Genomic DNA, 18,853 nt, shown 5'->3' with positions numbered 1-18,853 from the left:
AACTCTGACATTTACAACAATGACAAGCTGAAGAAATATGTAGGTCACAAATTGAAAAGAATTAGTTTTGGAGAATTTCAATTGAAGTTTTGAAATTATGCACTGCTTATCAACTTAAGAACTGTATATATTTGTGTTACTAGGCTATTTTATTACTTTGTAAAAACACATAAACTTTTAAAGATGTGGCAACAGCTTTTTGATTTTCATTGAAAGATGATTGTCACTGTCATTAGTAATGGATATTATTTCTGTCCTCGTTTTATTCACCCCCTCAGATAGCATCTGTATGAGTATCATCTTATCTCTTTCTAGTGTTACCAGTTTGTTAATTTTATATGAAGTGTTTAATTGTGATAATAGTTAAACTTTGAAAATTTATTATATATATATTTTTGAAAATGTCTAATTTTCACAGAATTGAAGTAAATAAAACGGTGTGGGAAGTGCCTGATAGATATCAATCGCTATCCACTGTAGGTTCAGGTGCATACGGACAAGTTTGGTAAGTAATATTTGGACTACCACTGATCAGCTGTAATGAATTACATTAAAATAAAGTCAATTAGAGGTATATTTACTAGTTTACACAAAATAACTATGTGTTTAAATAATAATACAAGTCTTACGTATATAAAAATTTGAGATTACTATTTAATTTATACTTTATTTACCTAATATAATAAATAAAACGTACATTGCTTATATATATATATATATATATATATATATATATATATATATATATATATATATATATATATTAGTGCTACATAGTAGATATATTTCAACATATTCGTATTTATGATTTTTTCAATTTATTTTCATATTCGAGTATATTATTCTGCTTTAATTATATTTTAGTTATTGTTATTAAAATATATTTTTTTGTTATTTGCTGCATAACTTTTTTTAAAATGCCAACTCATAAAATAGTGTTAATTATTGGCCAATTAATTTTTAAATGCATTGAACTCTGGTTTATGAACAATATTTTATTTGCTGAACTCATTATTTAAAGTTTTCACTGTTCAACATATGTAAAAATTATAAGACACCTGCACCTTAATCATTCAAATAATAGGGTCTTCTTAATTCCAGAATATTTATTGAAAAAAACTCTGTGAAGATTTTCAACATTCTTTATTGTAATCCTAGTGAAAACAAATCAAGTTAATGGATTGATTACATTTTCAGTATGTTAATAGAAAAATTATTAGTTGTTTGAAAACTTTATTGATTGAATATGAAATATTGACCATAGATGTGGTATACCAGCTAGCTTTGATACAGATAGAACTTATATTAAAATCTATTCTGAAATACATTATTTTCCAATAGGTTATTCAAAGTATATAACAGAATTATTTTGGATACTATCTATAATTTTTTCTTTCAGTCCCCAAGAACATTTATGTGTTCTGTTATAATCATTTTAAAATTCGCACTTGTTCAGAGTTTTTTTATTACCATTTATGAATTCAGATTCAAGGTAAAGTCCTAAATATAGTCCTAAAGAGTTGTGCTGTTGTATATTGATAATTTTTGAAATGTCATATCAAACTATATAGAATTTTTAAATAAAAATTATATTTGATACATTTATATAACATTTATGGAAAAACATCTCAATAATCAAATTGCCAAACCTCTAGAATGTACCTATTCTTTCACATTAATTGATTTTCAATTTAAATTCTGATAGGGATAAGTTCGAAATATCAGGTCTGGTTAGATTATGAATTTTATAGGTTAGATTAAGCTTGGTCGTTATGAATGATGATAAATATTTATTGCTGAATATTCATTGGTTAGATTATGAATGACATTACATTAGCTAGGTCGTTATGGATGGAACTGAATGTTTGTTGGTTAAATTATTTTTGTAGTTATTCTTAGTAATCAAAACTTTGGCAAATTCATAATTCATAGATTGACATATATAACAAACATGTCATGCCAAAGTGTTTGAAATTCCTTATTTGAATTATGACATCAAGTACATTGATCAGTCGAAGAGGTCACTCACCAATCGGATAACCTCTCACAAAAGTGATAACAAATTATATCCTGATAGGTATTCTTTGGTTCAACTTTTAACTGGATAAGGTCACCTAAAAAGCCATCTCCATACTGTAGGGATCACTGAAGCAAGTAGGAGGAACAAACTGCAGACCATGTTCCTGGTGACTGCATTGTGCTGACACGTGCGAGGCTCAAACACATCAATGTTACAAGATTCAAACAACGATCCCACCAACAAGCTTCATCATTTCAGAATCTCGCTCTTCTTGGTAATATTGATCTTGATAATCGAACTACATCGTCTTAAAAAAAAGGAAATAGATATTCTTTATGGTACTTGATTCTATGGGATATATTTGAGATGTAATTCATTTACTTGAGAATTCATCTGTTTTGTTACTTAATCTAGCTTGTTCAGAGGGGGGAAGCCTCGAAAAATGTAGCAAAAAGCTAAAACAAATCAGAACAACATAATAAAAATTTCTTGAAATAAAGCTGGCAATGGGATACAAATTATCTTAAAAATAATTCTTTTCCAAAATCAATGTTCTGGAAAAATTGAGAACAAATTTAAAACAACCCAGAACAACAATTCTAATTGCGATAGCTCAAAAGTGTGTTGCTTTAAAATTATGTTTCGCGAAATTTTTTTTAACGCCATATTTTGGAACAAACCTAGAACAAAACAGACTATCTGCCAGAATCTCAATAACTTGAAAATGCTGGAACAACTTTCAAAATTTCCAAAGTGTGATGCCAACTTTTTGTGGGTTGTAAAGAATGTATGACGAAAGTATCACTTGCAAGTTTGGCTTATTTAGCTTATCACAGGTCCAAAAATAATTAATCATTGTATGAAAATAAAACGACTAACAATGGAGACGTTGCAAAGACTGGGATTATATATAATCAATTATATACAAATAAATACTTTTATTTCAGTTCGGCATTAGATACACAAACAAATAAAAAAGTAGCAATAAAGAAATTAGCCCGTCCCTTCCAGACAGCAGTCCATGCCAAGAGAACCTACAGAGAATTGAAGTTACTGAAACATATGAGGCACGAAAATGTAATAGGACTGTTAGATGTATTTTATCCAAAACACGATAATAGTCAGGTTTGTATACGTGTATAATAATAATAATAGTAACTTTGTTCGCGGGTCTGATTCCGAATCAGTTTAGGGACCGATCGCATGCGCACTTTTGCGAACGACAATTTTGTTCTGTCCTGGTTACCTATCTCAACCCCTATAGATTGTTGTAGTAACTGCTTTTTCACTATTTATCTTTTTCTTGTTGAGATCGATACAAAAACACTTTTCCTCTAATTATATACATATAGCATCACTCACTGCTGGTCTTGAGCTAACTGACTGTTGTGACTAAGTGCTTTGTGAAGAAAGTCGCGTGAAGAAAGTCACATTATCCACTCCATCTGTCAGTCCAGGCACTCCTCGATCATAAGAGTTATCGCAGAAGTGATGCGGCAGTTTTCAGGGCAGCAAATCATACGAAAGTCCTAGGTTTCTTTTGAACTAATGCCCAGAATCCAATACCCTTCAACTAAGCTGTCGCGGTTATATTTGCGCTTACCATTTGCATATTAATACCGGGACCACCAATCTTGCCACGTGAATGTTGATCAGCCTTAACAACTATTTCTCACGCAAATAAATAACAAATAGATAATAATAGATAATAAATTGGTTTTAGAACATAGTTCCTACTGTATCCATTATTTCTGCAATACGAGGGTTGCTACCTATGTTTTGAGTTTTTTTGACAACACTGATGTGAATATGTCAAATCGGACATTGCCATCACAAAGTTTGACATTTCTAATAGTGAATATACCGAGAACGTGTTGGTCATGTGAGTGCTATTGAGATATTTGATACATTCTTGGTTGAAAAAGCAATAGCAGTGTGCCGATCAACTCGCTTCGACTTTTGATGATGAAGCACCATCTCAAGCCACCATGTTACACTGGTTTCGCATAAGACGAATTATTCTCCACCACGAACTCTTACACATCAATTCAAACAAAACATTTTTGAACAGTAAAAACATCGAATTGATAAGTCATCCGTCGTACAGTCCTTGTTTGGTACCCAATGATTTTTTCTTAATCGCGCAGATCAAAAATAAATTGCGAGGTCAACGTTTTTCTACACCTGAAAAAGAGGTGATGCGTTCAAATCACATGTTTTAGAGGTATCTCAATCAGAATGGAAAAAATGCTTCGACAATTCGTTAAAACGCTTGCAGAAGTGTACTGATCTGTTTGTAGAATATTTTGAAAAACAATAGAGCCATATCCAATTATAAATATTTGTTTCTATTTGTCTATCTCATAACTTTAGTAATAACCCTCGTAATACTAAGGAAGCTGCAGTGTTGATATATTTTTACATTCAATTTGATGTTTAAAAAAGATAATTTTATAGAATTTGTGCTCACAAACAATATGGAATCACTAGTAAGATAAAGTATTAAGGAATTTTTATATCATTTTGTTGATCATTTTATATATCATTTTATTGACACATAAATTACTATGCTTCAAATTTATTTTTAAATATAGCTTAAAGTAATTTGAAAAATATGTGAATATTAGTAATATACATATAATTGTCTGGAATCAGACGAGACATTCAGGTGCGTGTATTTTTTTGACCAAATATAATTTTTAGAAATTTCGAAACTATTCAGAAAAATATCGAGGTACCTTATGTTCAATTTACAACGAACAGCTAATGGTTTAAAAATAAACTACACGAGATTGTTTACATACATGATCCATTATTCTAAACTTAAAAAAAATATCATTCAAGTTTGTCATATTGTTATAGTCCAAGATCTATTTTTGCAATTGATCACAAAATAAAGCTAATTTTCTGCTTTCATTTTGATGATATATATATATATATATATATATATATATATATATTCTTCTTTTTGATTTTAGGTCTCTTCTGTTTCAAAATTAGTTCTTTTTACTTACTTAAATTATTTAGATTTTTTTTATCATTTATAACTTTTTCGTTATTATGAATGTGAACCATTTCTAAAAATTCTCTTTTCCGTGTATTAGATTCTTTTTCAAGAATTTTTCAATCTTTATAATTGAATTTATGTGTTTTTGATATTTCATGGTTCGTTAATGCAGTTCTATTTATTTTATCGTATTGATGACCTCTTAGTCTATTTTCTAATTACTGAGATGTTTGCCCTATGTAGACAGCGTAACAATTAGTACAAGTCACTTGATATATAATATTACTTCTTTTGTTTTTTTGGTGTTTTAGATTTTAATTTAGTGAAATATTTGGATAATGTATTTTGTCCTCTATGACTTATACTAATATCATATTTATTGAAATAATTCGATAATTGTTGGGAAAGTCCTTGTACATTTAAGGAAAAATGTTTTATGTTCTTATGCTTAGCTGTTTAAAAAGCAAAAACTGCATTTAAAGTAAATAATTATCCGGAAAAAATGATAAATAACATTATCAAGAAAAGGATAAACAGATACTACAATCAATTTAAAAACAAAACTGAAACGAAACATCTTCTTTCATCGCTTCCCTCCGCCATTTTTTTGGTCTACCTCTTTTCCTCTTGCCCTCTGTTATCTTCCATGCAACTCGTTTCAAGAGTCTGTCTTCGTCCATTCGTTCTAAGTGACCTAGTAGCCATTGTAAAAGCCATTCTTCGAAATATTCTTTCCATCTTCTAATTTTTTCTTCTTCGTCACCTACAAGGTTTCCTTCTTCATCTCTTATATAATATGTGGTAGTACTCTCGTTTTCTTTTCTTATGTATGTATCTTCGTAAAAATTTTTAATTTCCTTTCTTTGATATTCTTTCTCTATAGTTTTTATTTTGTCTTCTAAAGATTCTCTTTTTTCCTCCTACATAGTTTCTTTACTTTTTTCTTTGGTTGTTATATTCACTTATGCTTTTCTCGGCTCTATTCTGCAACATTTTTGGTCTAAATTTCCTTTTTTGCTGTATTTCACTGTCACATTCATCATCTAGCCAACTTTTCCTTTTTGGTGATTTTCTCAATCGGAGATTTTTTTCGTGGCGGTTGTTACTGCTTGTTCAATTTTTTTCCAGGTTTTTTTTAACAGTTAGTGTGTGGCTTTCTTCTCGACTGCTCAAGTATTCTGTAATGTCTATAGTTTACTTTCTTTCAATATTTTCTCTCTTTAAATCGCTAAAGCCTTATAAAATTTGTTTTAGTTTTTTTTGTTTTTTCCATTTTTTTATCCTTATTTTGACACCTACCAGAAAGTGATCCAAACTTATGTCTGCTCCACGATATGTTCTCACCTTTGTGATTAGTTTCGAATACTTCTGTTGTATGTGATTTGTATCATTTCTACCGGGGATAATCCAAGTACCTTTATAGAAATATTTTCTCTGAAAGTGGGTACTCATTATATTCATATCTCTTTCGACTGCCAATTCTATCAGTTTAAGTCCATTATTTGACTCTTCGTGCTTGCTTTCTCCAATTACAATTACTATGTCTGTGTTTGGTATAGTATCTCCATTAGCCTTTCTAACTCTTTATAATAAATATCCTTTGTGTCTTCGTCTTTCTCTTCTGTTGGTGCATGTACTCGTATATTAACGATAAATATGTTTTCATTATTCCCTTTCATCTCAATGTCACATAATCTATCCGATGTTGGTACAAAGCGTAAAGCAAAGCGTTAGCAAAGATTTTCTTTGCTAACAAATTTCTTTTGAGATGTAGAAACTATGGAGAAATCAATATTATATGTTAAGAATGATTTTTATTTTGATATTCATGATATAGGTGATGTATTGTTTAATATAAATATGCAAATTGTCAGTGTCAATATCATATTTTGATAAAGACTGAAAGTAGTCGAAACGTCAATCTTATATGCTTTTTAACGAAATTTTAATTAAAAAGAGACCTAAAATCCAGATAATTTATCAACAAAACTATATAAAAGAAGTCTAAAAGAAGTAAGGAATTAAAGAAAATTATATTTATTGAATTACTATTATAATGATAACCATATTGCGTAATTGTTGAAAAACGTTATAGCATAACATATAACAAAAATTTATTTACTAAAATATATAATGTGAATGTAATAATTTCAATTATAATTTTTCTCTTATGCATTTTTCTATTTTCAGATATATTTAGTCACTCATCTAATGGGTGCGGATTTAAATAATATAATAAGAACCCAAAAACTTACAGACGACCATGTTCAATTTCTAGTATACCAAATCCTTCGTGGCCTGAAGTACATACACTCTGCGGGAGTTATACATCGCGTAAGTATTTTCTTTACCTTCCTAACAAAACATTGTACAATTGATCTCGTTTTTAATCAATGAAATTGAATAAATTATTATTTTAAGTGAACCTAAAAAAAGTTTTGTTATAATCAACTGGGAAACAGCGGTAATTAGCAAAAACCCGAATAAAGTTTTAATATTCATAAGATAGACAGCAATAAAGTAGAAAAATATTAAAAACGAAATTTTTATCGACAAATAGTCCATTTTTGACATACACAGTCTATATTACAACTAACTAAATATCTTGTAGTAATCCAGTGATGACTTCTTAGCTTCTTTTTATAATGATATATTTCAATTTAAACACATCAATAAATGCTTTTTTTGTGGCTGTTTTTATATTTCATCGGTTTCGGGATCATATTTTAGATCCATATATAACTAAGTTGAAATTTTTGGAACCGTTGGCGATATTCATAGTGCTTACACTGCTTTCACCACCACTACACCAACACATAAACAGTTTACTTTCAGACAATAACTTACAAAATAGACGTCAAACAGTTTAATTGTGAGTGTTGGTGTAAGCAGTGTATTCAATATAGATCCATATAATTTTATGCTGTATTTGGCTTAATTAATGTCATTTTCATTTTTCAATTGGACTTTCTTCACTAATTTATTACTCCAATTGAGTACAGACTACATCGCAAAATCAAACACAAAAACGATTTTTTGATCAAATAAGATATAGTCTGAAATCATGTATGAAAATGTGGTAGATAAAATAAAAACTTAACCTATCCTGAAACAATAAACATTCTATTTACGTATACGTCTATAGCTAACCTATAAATAAGATGATTACTAAATTATTCATAAATATGCGCTAGATTTGGTTTTAATTAATAGCCAGAATCCATATATTTATAAAAGTAGTTCAAGTTTTTTTGCAAGTGTTTCATACACGATATGCAAATCTCAGTGTTATTGTAATACATTTAATTATAATTGTTTTCAATGTGGTTTAATATCAAATTTTCAAGTAAAATTGATTCAGTAATTGTTGCAGTTATTATAAAACATTTTTATTTATCATTTGCCAATCAGTATTAAATTAAAAGTGACTAAGAAAAAGTTTTATTCTTTGTTTGATGTTATATTCTTTGTTCAGGTAGTTATATTATTTTGTAAATAAAAATTAATGAGGAGAAAACCATTTGTTATTCTATAAAGATAACAAAAACTGCCAGAGATATCAAAGAAATATAGGAAAGTTTGAAGTACTATTTTCCATGGAATTTCTGTATGTTTTGTATATTAAGATATAATGCTGATGTGCGAGAATATCAATTCCTCATATTTGAATTATTAAATGAACGTGACACTTATTCAAAACTAACAATATTATCTATCTCATAAATTTTTCAAACCAGTTATAAAGTTGTATTACATTTGTTACTGACTAAACAATAGGGATAAAAATTTAATAAACATTTATGGAGTAAGATACAGTGTTTTTCAAACTATTTGGATATATATATATATATATATATATATATATATATATATATATATATATTGCAAGTCATGAACCTCTTTAAGATAGACTGAATAGAATACAAAATATAACAGTATCTTTTTACCTCTTTGCTACCCAACAAATTCTAAAAAGAATATTAATGAAATATTATCACAGTGTGTTAGACGAAACAAATTATTTCTAATTTTATTGATTCAGTGATAAGTGAAAGAACTTTAGGTAGACAAAACTTTCAATAGAACACTATGACAAGTCTTCAATAGTTTTTATATAATTTAACCAAAACAAAATTATACAACTCAATCTGACTTTAGTCTAAGTTTCGTTACATTGTTAATTGTTTATACTTTTACATTTGCACTTCAAACTTTTAAAAAAATAACATAGTTTCAAAATTATTTAAATATTTCTGTAACACAAAGGACCTTTTTATAAGAAATTATTTTATGCAAGGCTTACGTAGGAATCTGAATAAAAAAAATAACCGAGGATGGCAAGTTTTTTTAGAATTAATATTAATTTTCTGTTGACTTTGCTGTGTCTTCTCTACTTCCACAATATATGAATTGTCTCTTGCCAACTAGTTATTTTGTTACAGCTCACAATGTTTTTGTAATTTCCGCATAAGAAAAAGTTGGGCATCTCCCTTAAATAAAGTTTCTCTAAGGGAATTATCTATTTATGCAGATTTAACATATATTTTTTCATTGTAACTTTTATTTATTGCAAAACACACTAAAATATGTGAAAAAATATAGGTCATGTAAACAAATATAATTTCATTTCATGTTTATATTCAAGTCAAAAAAATTTCTTGTCAAAATGTTTAATCAAAAAAATTGCAATATAGTGAATATATTGCATTAAATTTAAATGGGTTTTATTGATATTTCATTTTATTTTTAATGAAACGTAATAAAATAAAGAAATTTCATGTATTGCATTTTGAGTCAATAGTTGATTCCTGTCAAATTAACTAATTTGATGAACAAAAACCTGAAAATGGGAATAGTTTGATTATAAATGCCAGAGAAGTGGAAAATGATTTATTAAACTAATACAAAAAACAAGTTATTGGAATTGTTTGACTCACTATTTTCGTATATTAACCTGTGCTCCATTAGTTGAATACTTCTTAGAAATTAAAAAAAATTCAATATCCCAAGTATAATGTATATCAATTGGGATTCTTCATAATCAGTGGTTCTAATATGTGTATTTGGTTTTTTAGGACTTAAAACCATCGAATATAGCTGTGAATGAAGACTGTGAATTGAAAATTTTAGACTTTGGATTAGCAAGGCCTACAGAAACTGAAATGACCGGTTATGTAGCTACTAGATGGTATAGGGCACCAGAAATTATGTTGAATTGGATGCACTACAATCAGACTGTAGATATTTGGTCAGTTGGCTGTATAATGGCAGAACTATTAACTGGAAAAACATTATTTCCAGGAACAGATCGTATCCTTTTTTAATGAAAATTGATTTAAAATTTGAACCTACAACTGTTTTGGTTAATAGTCGTCCTCCAACTTAAAATCTTCACTTCAATATATAATCAGGAGTTATGACTAAAACATTGCAAAATTAGAAAATTACTTCAGAAAAAACTACTAGAAATCTGCAAGATATGAAGGAATTATCATTAGCTAAAATATAGCAATCCCTGTAATTATATTTGGAGAAGATTAGCAAACAATGAAACCTAAACATTCAATTGATAACATTTTTATTTGCAATAGTTTGTGGACTTCTGTTAAAGAAAATTAAGAAAGTTTGACAATTCTGGGATAAGAGTCAATAAGCTGTATCATATAGCTTATTACCTGCGAACAATTATGTTTATCAAGAACCCTCAACATTCCAAAATCAATTGAAACAAGGGTTCAAAACAACAAAATTGATGGAATGAAAAGAGTAGCAAAAAAGGTTAGAAGATTGGCTAGAGTACAAATTAAAAAGAAAAATGATCTTCATTTTATCAAAACCAATATTTGTAATTAATCTAGCTAAATAAATTATGTATTCACAAATATTTCCTAGATTTCAGATATAATCTGCAGTTTTTTATACAGAAGAAAATCGATATGATACCCGTAAAGGAATTTATAAGAAAAGGGATTGTTATATTTGTAAATTCAATCAACTATATTTTGTGATAATATGTTACACAGTATACGTTTATATTTTCTACATTCCAAATAGATATTCATCAGCTCAATCTCATAATGGAAATTTTAGGAACACCTTGTGAAGACTTTATGCAAAAAATTACTTCAGAAAGCGTGAGTATCTACTTTATGAAATTAATTTTAGAAAATATCCATGTTCAATGTCATTCAAAATTAGCATGTCGCATTTATAATCATAATGTATAGTTTTCTTGATTGCCATTATTATTTTTACCACAGTTTGAAATCACAGTAACATTCGGAATAAAGGCTTTTTAACATATTAATTAAGAATGAGGGAAAATTCTTAGTGCCGTTCGCCCGTTTATATCCGATTGCCAAAAAGGTAGATTTTAACTGTGAAAAAAAATTGTAATAAAAAATGCCCTTCCTGAATATGGGGTGCCAATCATCCAAGTTTTATTCTTCTATATTTTGATTTTTAGATCAAAACCTTGTGCTATGTTAGTCTAATATTACATTTTTTTTTCAGGCTCGAAGCTATATCAGGTCTCTTCCACATATGCCTAAAAAAGATTTAAATAAATATATACTTGGTGCTAATCCATTAGCAATAAAATTGCTAGGTCTTATGTTAGAACTAGATAGTGAGAAAAGAATAACGGCCGAACAAGCTTTGGCACATGACTATTTGGCAGCTTATGCAGATCCAAATGACGAGCCTACCTCAGCGCCTTATGATCAAAGTATTGAAGACATGAATTTGCCCGTAGAGAAGTGGAGAGGTAAGATATGTCAAAATAACTTAATATTACTCAAATAACGTCAAACGTTCAATTTTTTTCCACTAAAAATAACAAACAGATGTGTGTGACTAGTGAAACATGGATTTTCAAATTATTCTGTACAAAGCATTCACAATTACATATGGATGATTTGGACAAGTTTGAAATGAATTGAGAAGCTATGCCACAAATAAATCAAACGATTAAGTAGCAGCAGAATGCATAAGGATCTATAATATGAACAGAATAACATGTTAAAAAAGCTATAAAGTCCAACAATTCAAATATCTAGAAATACAATTGAATAAATAGAACAAAATAAATGCAAATAGACATTGCTCATTAAATCAGAACTTTGTAATCAGAAACATCTAGATAATTTCAAGAACATAAGAAAAGCTTTTAGTTTTGAAATTGGATGAATATACCACTTCTACTACACACTACATCATGTTGTTAAGAAATAAAAAATGTCGTCCCTATATGGTTCCTTCAAAGACTTAATAATGTAAAGAAGAATTTGGGGCTGGAAATCCAGTTTACCATATAAGTTTTCATTTAATCTTCATAATTAATTATTTACAACACTCAATCAAACTATTCTTTTACGAAGTACCAAATAGTTACAGTTGAAAAGAATCTTAATCTGCGGAAAGTTAATTGTTTTTTTTAATCAAATGCCATTTCGACTTCATTAAAATTTAAGGTATTTAAAGGATAATTTCAGGAGATTATAATCAGTAGATATCAACACAAAATCATAGTCAGCACAGTCATTTTTCAAGAAACATTAATTTTGGTAGTAATATAATTGTAAAGACTAGCTCAATTTTTGTATAATGGAATATTTTATTTTCAGAGTTGGTGTTACAAGAAGTGGATTCATTTGTGTACAAGCCTCCGCAAAATGATGAATAGTTTGGAGAAAAAGGATCTAATTATTCAATCTAGAATTATTGTACAAATATATTTACAATATTGTATTTTATTTGGCCTAAATGGAATTATATAAAAGTGGGTTTCTAAAATCTTATGTACATGAGCGATTATAATACAAAATGTTCGTTTTTTAATATTAAAATACAAAATAATAATTTGATTATTTAGGGTGTGATGTGATGTATTCTTTCTCATTTCTAAGCTAATAGATTATACAATTATTTATATAAAATAATTTAACTTAATATAAAATACTGTTTATAATAAAGAATTATAAACTAATCACAAGTCTATGTTCAAATCATTACATTTATTATTTACACTGAGTTACATCATGTAATTTCTTCCATAAATCGTATTGTTCGGCACCTTTAACCATATGTATACTAATTTCTTTCTGAATATTACAGGGGGTAAATTTTATTCGTTTATTAATGAATTCTGGAACATGTACCCGTTTTATTTTCAGTCCATTTGCCACTATCCCTGTGACGAAAACATCTTCAAGCTTGAAATAAGTATAATTTAAAGAAGCCAAATAAAGTTCCTTGACTATTAGAGCTGGAAACAGATAAGCTGGACCTGTAGTAAAGTCTGGAAACACTGGGGGTTTATATTGTTGAGGTGAAATATAGTATTTGGATTTCTTGTTCCTAATTGGCTTCCATTTTCTGGCCAGACGACCAAATATTGCTCGTTCCTCAGGTGTATGTTTGGCTATAAAGGCTAATAGACGTGAAACGTTAATAAACATGTCATCGTCCGTCTTAAGTACGAATTGAACTTGTGAACAATAATTATCCACCCATTCCAGCATTGAAATTGTTTTAAGAGTAAGATTGTCATATGCATCAACAAATTTTCCTCTAATAATATCACCATAAATTTCTTGTTCTTGTTCTATTCTATCATTCACAGTCTGGTTTGAAGTAGAACCTAACATAAAAGCTATAACTATGTCTTTTCTTATAGCAAAATGACCCCAAGTTTCTCTTACAGCTAATCTGGCACTTTCATGACTGGGGGCTGAAGTAATTGCTATCAGCAATTTCAAATTTTTGCCCATATTCGGACAAATTTCAGAATCATGGCGCATGTGTCCCGCTTGGTAGATTTTTTCTGCAGTTACACCCTTCGAAAGATCTGGTCCTGTATTGTTTGCCGTAAAGTTGGTGTTAGCTGTATGTGAAGTAACAAAGGGCGATACTTGCACTTCTGTCTCTGGTTGGCTAACATTTTGACCACTACTCTGGACTTGCTTAATTTCATAGGTTCGTAGAGGTGATGCAGTAGTATGGAGTTGGTCTGAATTGAGGTACGATAAACAAATTAGCAATGGTATTGTCATTACAGCAAACATTACCATGTGCACGCATCGCACTTGGGCCAGCCATGACATCCCCATACCTACAACAAAACCATGCAAATATAAATAAAATAGATACTTACAGAAGTCGAATAAAAAATAAAACTTAAAAATCTGCATTAGAGAAGTTTGAATCATCTAATAAAAAATACGCCCTTTGATTTGAAACGTTCAGAATTATATATGAATATCATCTCATTCGGAAACAGTTACTGTATGCTTCGTTACTGAATACATTATCTCATTTTTAGTATCATTAATAAATACATGCATACAGTTCTGTGGTCAAATTCATATTATTTGTAGGGTAGGGACAATTTTTCAAAGAGTTTTTATAGAAAGTTTGCAATTTTTATGATCTAAAAAAATACAAGAGTCGAAATATTAAAAGGGTGAAGGGATATTGAAAATGAGATTTTTGTTTCTATAATAGAAGGTTGAAAACCTAGATAACAGGGTCTTTAAAAGTGGATAGTTAATTCTAATGTAGTTATCTGGCATGAATTGTTGTTTTGTGATTCTTCTTTAATGAAATATATATAATAAAAATCTTGATATTAGGTCCCTTCTGATTCAAAATAAGTTATTTTTATAACGTCAGCGCTCAAACTTAAAGTTTATGAATTTTTTTCACGTTATGAAAATACTTACATCACAATTTTTGCTTAATTGTTTTCTAATTATGTGGGCTTTGCAATAGTTAATATGTTTTTTATTTTTTGAGTTTACTCGTAAAAAGGAAAGAATTTAATTTTAACAGAATAAAAATTGAGCATTATGTACATAGTATCAGGTACACTTATTTTTTATTGAACATTATACAAAAATTGAATTATAAAAAATCATAATATTCTTCATCATATGAGGAACTGTCATCTCATCTTGACGTTATAATTAACGGGTCGACGGTCCGATCGATCAAGTAGTCAAGATCCCACATTTTCTCCTCTTTTTGAATGACATGCTGAACTGCTTTTCGCCAGTTCTCTGATGTCACCTCCTTAATGGCTTGATCAAACATTAGCTTAACGTCTTTCATTGCCATTACAACGTCTTGCTACCAATCCTTTCACTTGCGCCCATATAAGTTTTATAGGATTCAGTTCACAACGATATGGCGGTGTGCGCAGCACAATTACACTATGTTTTTCTGCTATATCTTCCACGGCGTATTTCATAAAACGATGTTTGTGTGAATTCTCTATAGCTAATAGTTCTTTTTTATCAAACTATCTTCAAATTCAATACTTTTTGTGGTTAATCAGTCAATAATTTCTTGTTTTCTCCAAGATGAAGTTGGAGTCTTCTCTATGCGTCGAGAATGATAACTTGCGTTATCCATAAATACTACTGAATCAGCCGAAAGATATTTTATCATTTCACTAAAATCGTCTTCAAAAACATCCAAATCCATGTCCTCGTGGTAATCTCCCGTATTGCATAATTGAAAGGTTAGCTTCTTTTAAAAATTCTTCTTCGCTTCCAATATGGACGATTATTTTCCCTTTACCTGAAGGCATTCCATGAAAGCTTGGCGAGCACTGCTTTTTTTGTCTTACCACATTTTTGGTACTGTATAACCTTCATTAATCCACGTCTCATAAAGATAAAGCATTTTCTTCTGCTCTGTTCTGTACTGCTTTATACTACTTAAGTATTTTCGTCGCCAGCAAACAATTTCATCGCTTTCCAGTAAAAGTGTATACTATCATCCTTGGCCAAGCTCACAGAGCTCACAGAATACTATCATCCTGGCCAAGCTCCATTAAAATCTTATATAGAGTGAACTTTTCTTCGAATTACACTTTTGGTGTCTTCATCAAGGACTTTTACTGGTCTGCCTGGATTTTTCTTGGGAGGTTCCACTTTGCCTGCTATCTTTCTCCCCCGCAATAATTTAAAAATGGTGGACTTTCCAATTCCATTCATTTGGGAACATCGGTCGACAGTTTCTGGTAAAGTAAAATTCGGGTAATCGTATTTTATCCAATCGTGTACATTTAAAATCATAAGTTTTTCATTCACTGATAGTGGAGAATTATTGGAACATCTTTTCATTGGTGTAAATGTCGCCATTTTATTACTAATCTCATAACACTGTGAACACTATTTATGGCTCAACAGCAAACACTGATGCGTTAAACTAAACAAATATACTTATAATGGTCTAAAAATTTTGGGTAACGCATCATTGCAATTACGGCGCATGGTTATGCCGAATCTGAAATAGGGTTGGAATTAGACAGAGGCACTAATAGAAGTTTAAGCGGTACCTGTTAAACGCAAAACGTAACTGTATAATCTACTACCCAAGTAATTCCTATACAATATTTCAAGTCCTACACCTATGGCGGACACCGAAATTGATCCGAACCGGACGGAATTCCCCATTTTATTGCTCTATACATTTCTGAAATAGACTATAATTCATAGTAGTATACGAAAGGAAAAAATTATTTAAATTATTGAGTCTTAATAGTCACTATAATTCTAACACCCGTTGTATCAACCCAAGTAAAATCTGTGATTGTCCCAAGTGATCTCTCGACATCATATATGACCTTTCTATTCTCGACTGCACCACGGCCACTTTGTCCATAAATAAGGTGTATAAGAGCGAGACTCAATTAAAACGTGGCGGAAATTCAAACAATGGAACTAAAGTTGCAATAAAATTGCTGTCATTTTGTCAAAAGCGCATCAGAAATTCACAGGGATCCATTTTGAATACAATTTCATCCCAGTCCAAACGAAATATTCATTACAAACTAGACACTTCCACCGAATTATGGTCAACAATTGGTAGAAATCAGTAGAAGAGTGAATAGAAGCTTGGTGTCTTGTTTGAGATTATGAAAATGCTTGAATTGAAAAGAATGTGTTGAAGCTTCAATAGATCATTTATGCCTCACAATGAATATCATTATTTCAAATTTTTTCTCCAGAAGAGAAGTTATCTTTCCTTACTGTTTCAATTCACATACATTTTATATCTGTTTTTAATGAATGTCAAATAAACGCAAAAGCATTTTAGATATTTATCTCCAGTAATTCCGAACTCAATGGACATAATACCATCTATATCAGGGGAAAGGCTCAATTGAAACTCCACTCCACGATATTGCAACTGTCGCTGTTATTGTCTTCACATTAAGCATATACAAACGATAAAAAGTTGCATTTTAATTTTTCTTAGTTTTTTGTTTAGATAATGAAAAAAATCTAATAAGCAGTAGAAATAGGTAAACTTCCAACTTATAGTATAAAAAATAAAATTTTATAAATTCATTAATCCTAAAAGAGATAGAATAGAAAATAGAAAGATAAACATGCCATTTCAAATATTATTATTATTAATTGAGTATTCATATAAATAGGAATGTTTTGAAGTTATAATTAAGTACGTACGTATACAATTGAATCTTATGTTTTTAATTATTGGTCGACCAGCAATGAAATGGATACTGAATGCAACTTTTGGTCTGCTTGACATTACTATAGTATATACTCATTTACTTTAAGTATATAAAATCAAATATATCTATGTAGTGATAACATTTCTATATTAATATGTAATGAGATAAGAAAGGATGAATGAATCAAACACATACAAATTTAATAGATACTTTTTTTTATTCTAAATCTATATTAATTTGTATGGTTTTTATTTTGTTGGGTCAATTATAAATGCCGCGCATTGAACAAAAACTTTGTTCACGGGTTACAACAGTTTCTGAAATAGTTCATAAATCAGAATCGCTTATATATACGCATCTTACGGACTGGACCAGGATGTTCTTTTATTGCGAACAATTTGAGGATCAAGGATCAAGTTGAGCTTTTGACTGACTCTGATTACACACTACTTTTATATATTTTTGTTATTTCTGCCTAAAAACTTTACACTTAAAAAGAGGGAGACATAAATAAAAAACTGGTATTTCAGTTTATTTATGTTTACGCTTTTTGATATTGCGTAAAAGCAACTGAACCAACTTAATACGTTAACTGCTAGAACAGATTAATGATTAACTGAATAGATGTATCCTACTAACATGAAGCTTTGAATAAAAATTCATAACTGAACAAATTGTGAGCGACAATTCTGAAAGTGCGCATACGGCCATTCCTTGATCTGGTTAAAATCACACAAACTATACATGATAAAAACAAACTCGTCCTAATTTAGAAGAATAATTATTAAGAAACTGATAATTAACTCCAATACACCCACACAACATAATTGATTTGGATGTAATTATTGGAAAATAAAATTTGTAACAGGAATTGTACTGTTACAATTAAATTAAAGAAACCAGTGTTGTTCTCATTACCAAATTATACACATATTCTTTTAACCAAAAGTCGCTAACTTAGTCGCTTAGTTTGGGCACTAATCACACTATGTTTTCTGAAATTTTCTTTCTTAAAGTTCTAATAAACTTAATTATTACAAACTCTGACGTCATGCGTACTGACCTTGTTAACCCCTAGCCTTTCTTAATTTTTTACTTTTCATTGCAGTTTTGAATCTATAGCGAGGCTTTCTACAAAACTTTTCATATTATGCTTCAATTTTGAAGTTATATTTCAGTGACAAATTTGAAGTTTTCCATAAAAAGTGACACAACAGCCATGCAAATCTGTCGTCGATTGAAAGATTTTTCATAAATTTTCAGTTTGCAGAATTCGCATTCAAATTATTATCAGTTCCACATGTCAAATAGATAATTGCAACATTTTTTTAATCAGTCA

At 29.5% G+C, this 18,853-nt stretch overlaps 2 protein-coding genes across 2 annotated transcripts in view; one reads left to right on the top strand and one right to left on the bottom strand.

Annotated features, from left to right (window-relative positions):
* Positions 1-274: 274 nt before the first annotated feature.
* Positions 275-13,020, top strand: LOC130895920 (mitogen-activated protein kinase p38b-like). The gene is made up of 7 exons (XM_057803553.1): positions 275-505; positions 2,968-3,145; positions 7,218-7,361; positions 10,103-10,337; positions 11,082-11,161; positions 11,541-11,793; positions 12,653-13,020. Exons 1-7 carry the CDS (start codon positions 402-404, stop codon positions 12,709-12,711), a joined length of 1,053 nt encoding a protein of 350 aa, XP_057659536.1. The 5' UTR covers positions 275-401; the 3' UTR covers positions 12,712-13,020.
* The window catches only part of LOC130895914 (beta-1,3-galactosyltransferase 5-like), a 56,751-nt gene continuing 50,643 nt past the window's right edge, over positions 12,746-18,853 (bottom strand). The window contains exon 3 of the mRNA XM_057803539.1: positions 12,746-14,139. Coding sequence (XP_057659522.1) covers positions 13,046-14,137 — 1,092 coding nt within the window. The 5' untranslated portion in view covers positions 14,138-14,139 and the 3' untranslated portion in view covers positions 12,746-13,045. The remainder of the gene's footprint in view (positions 14,140-18,853) is intronic.

The sequence above is a fragment of the Diorhabda carinulata genome, chromosome 1 (genome assembly GCF_026250575.1).
Source record: "Diorhabda carinulata isolate Delta chromosome 1, icDioCari1.1, whole genome shotgun sequence".
Classification (NCBI taxonomy): Eukaryota; Metazoa; Arthropoda; class Insecta; order Coleoptera; family Chrysomelidae; genus Diorhabda; species Diorhabda carinulata.
This window is presented reverse-complemented; position numbering and strand designations above follow the sequence as displayed.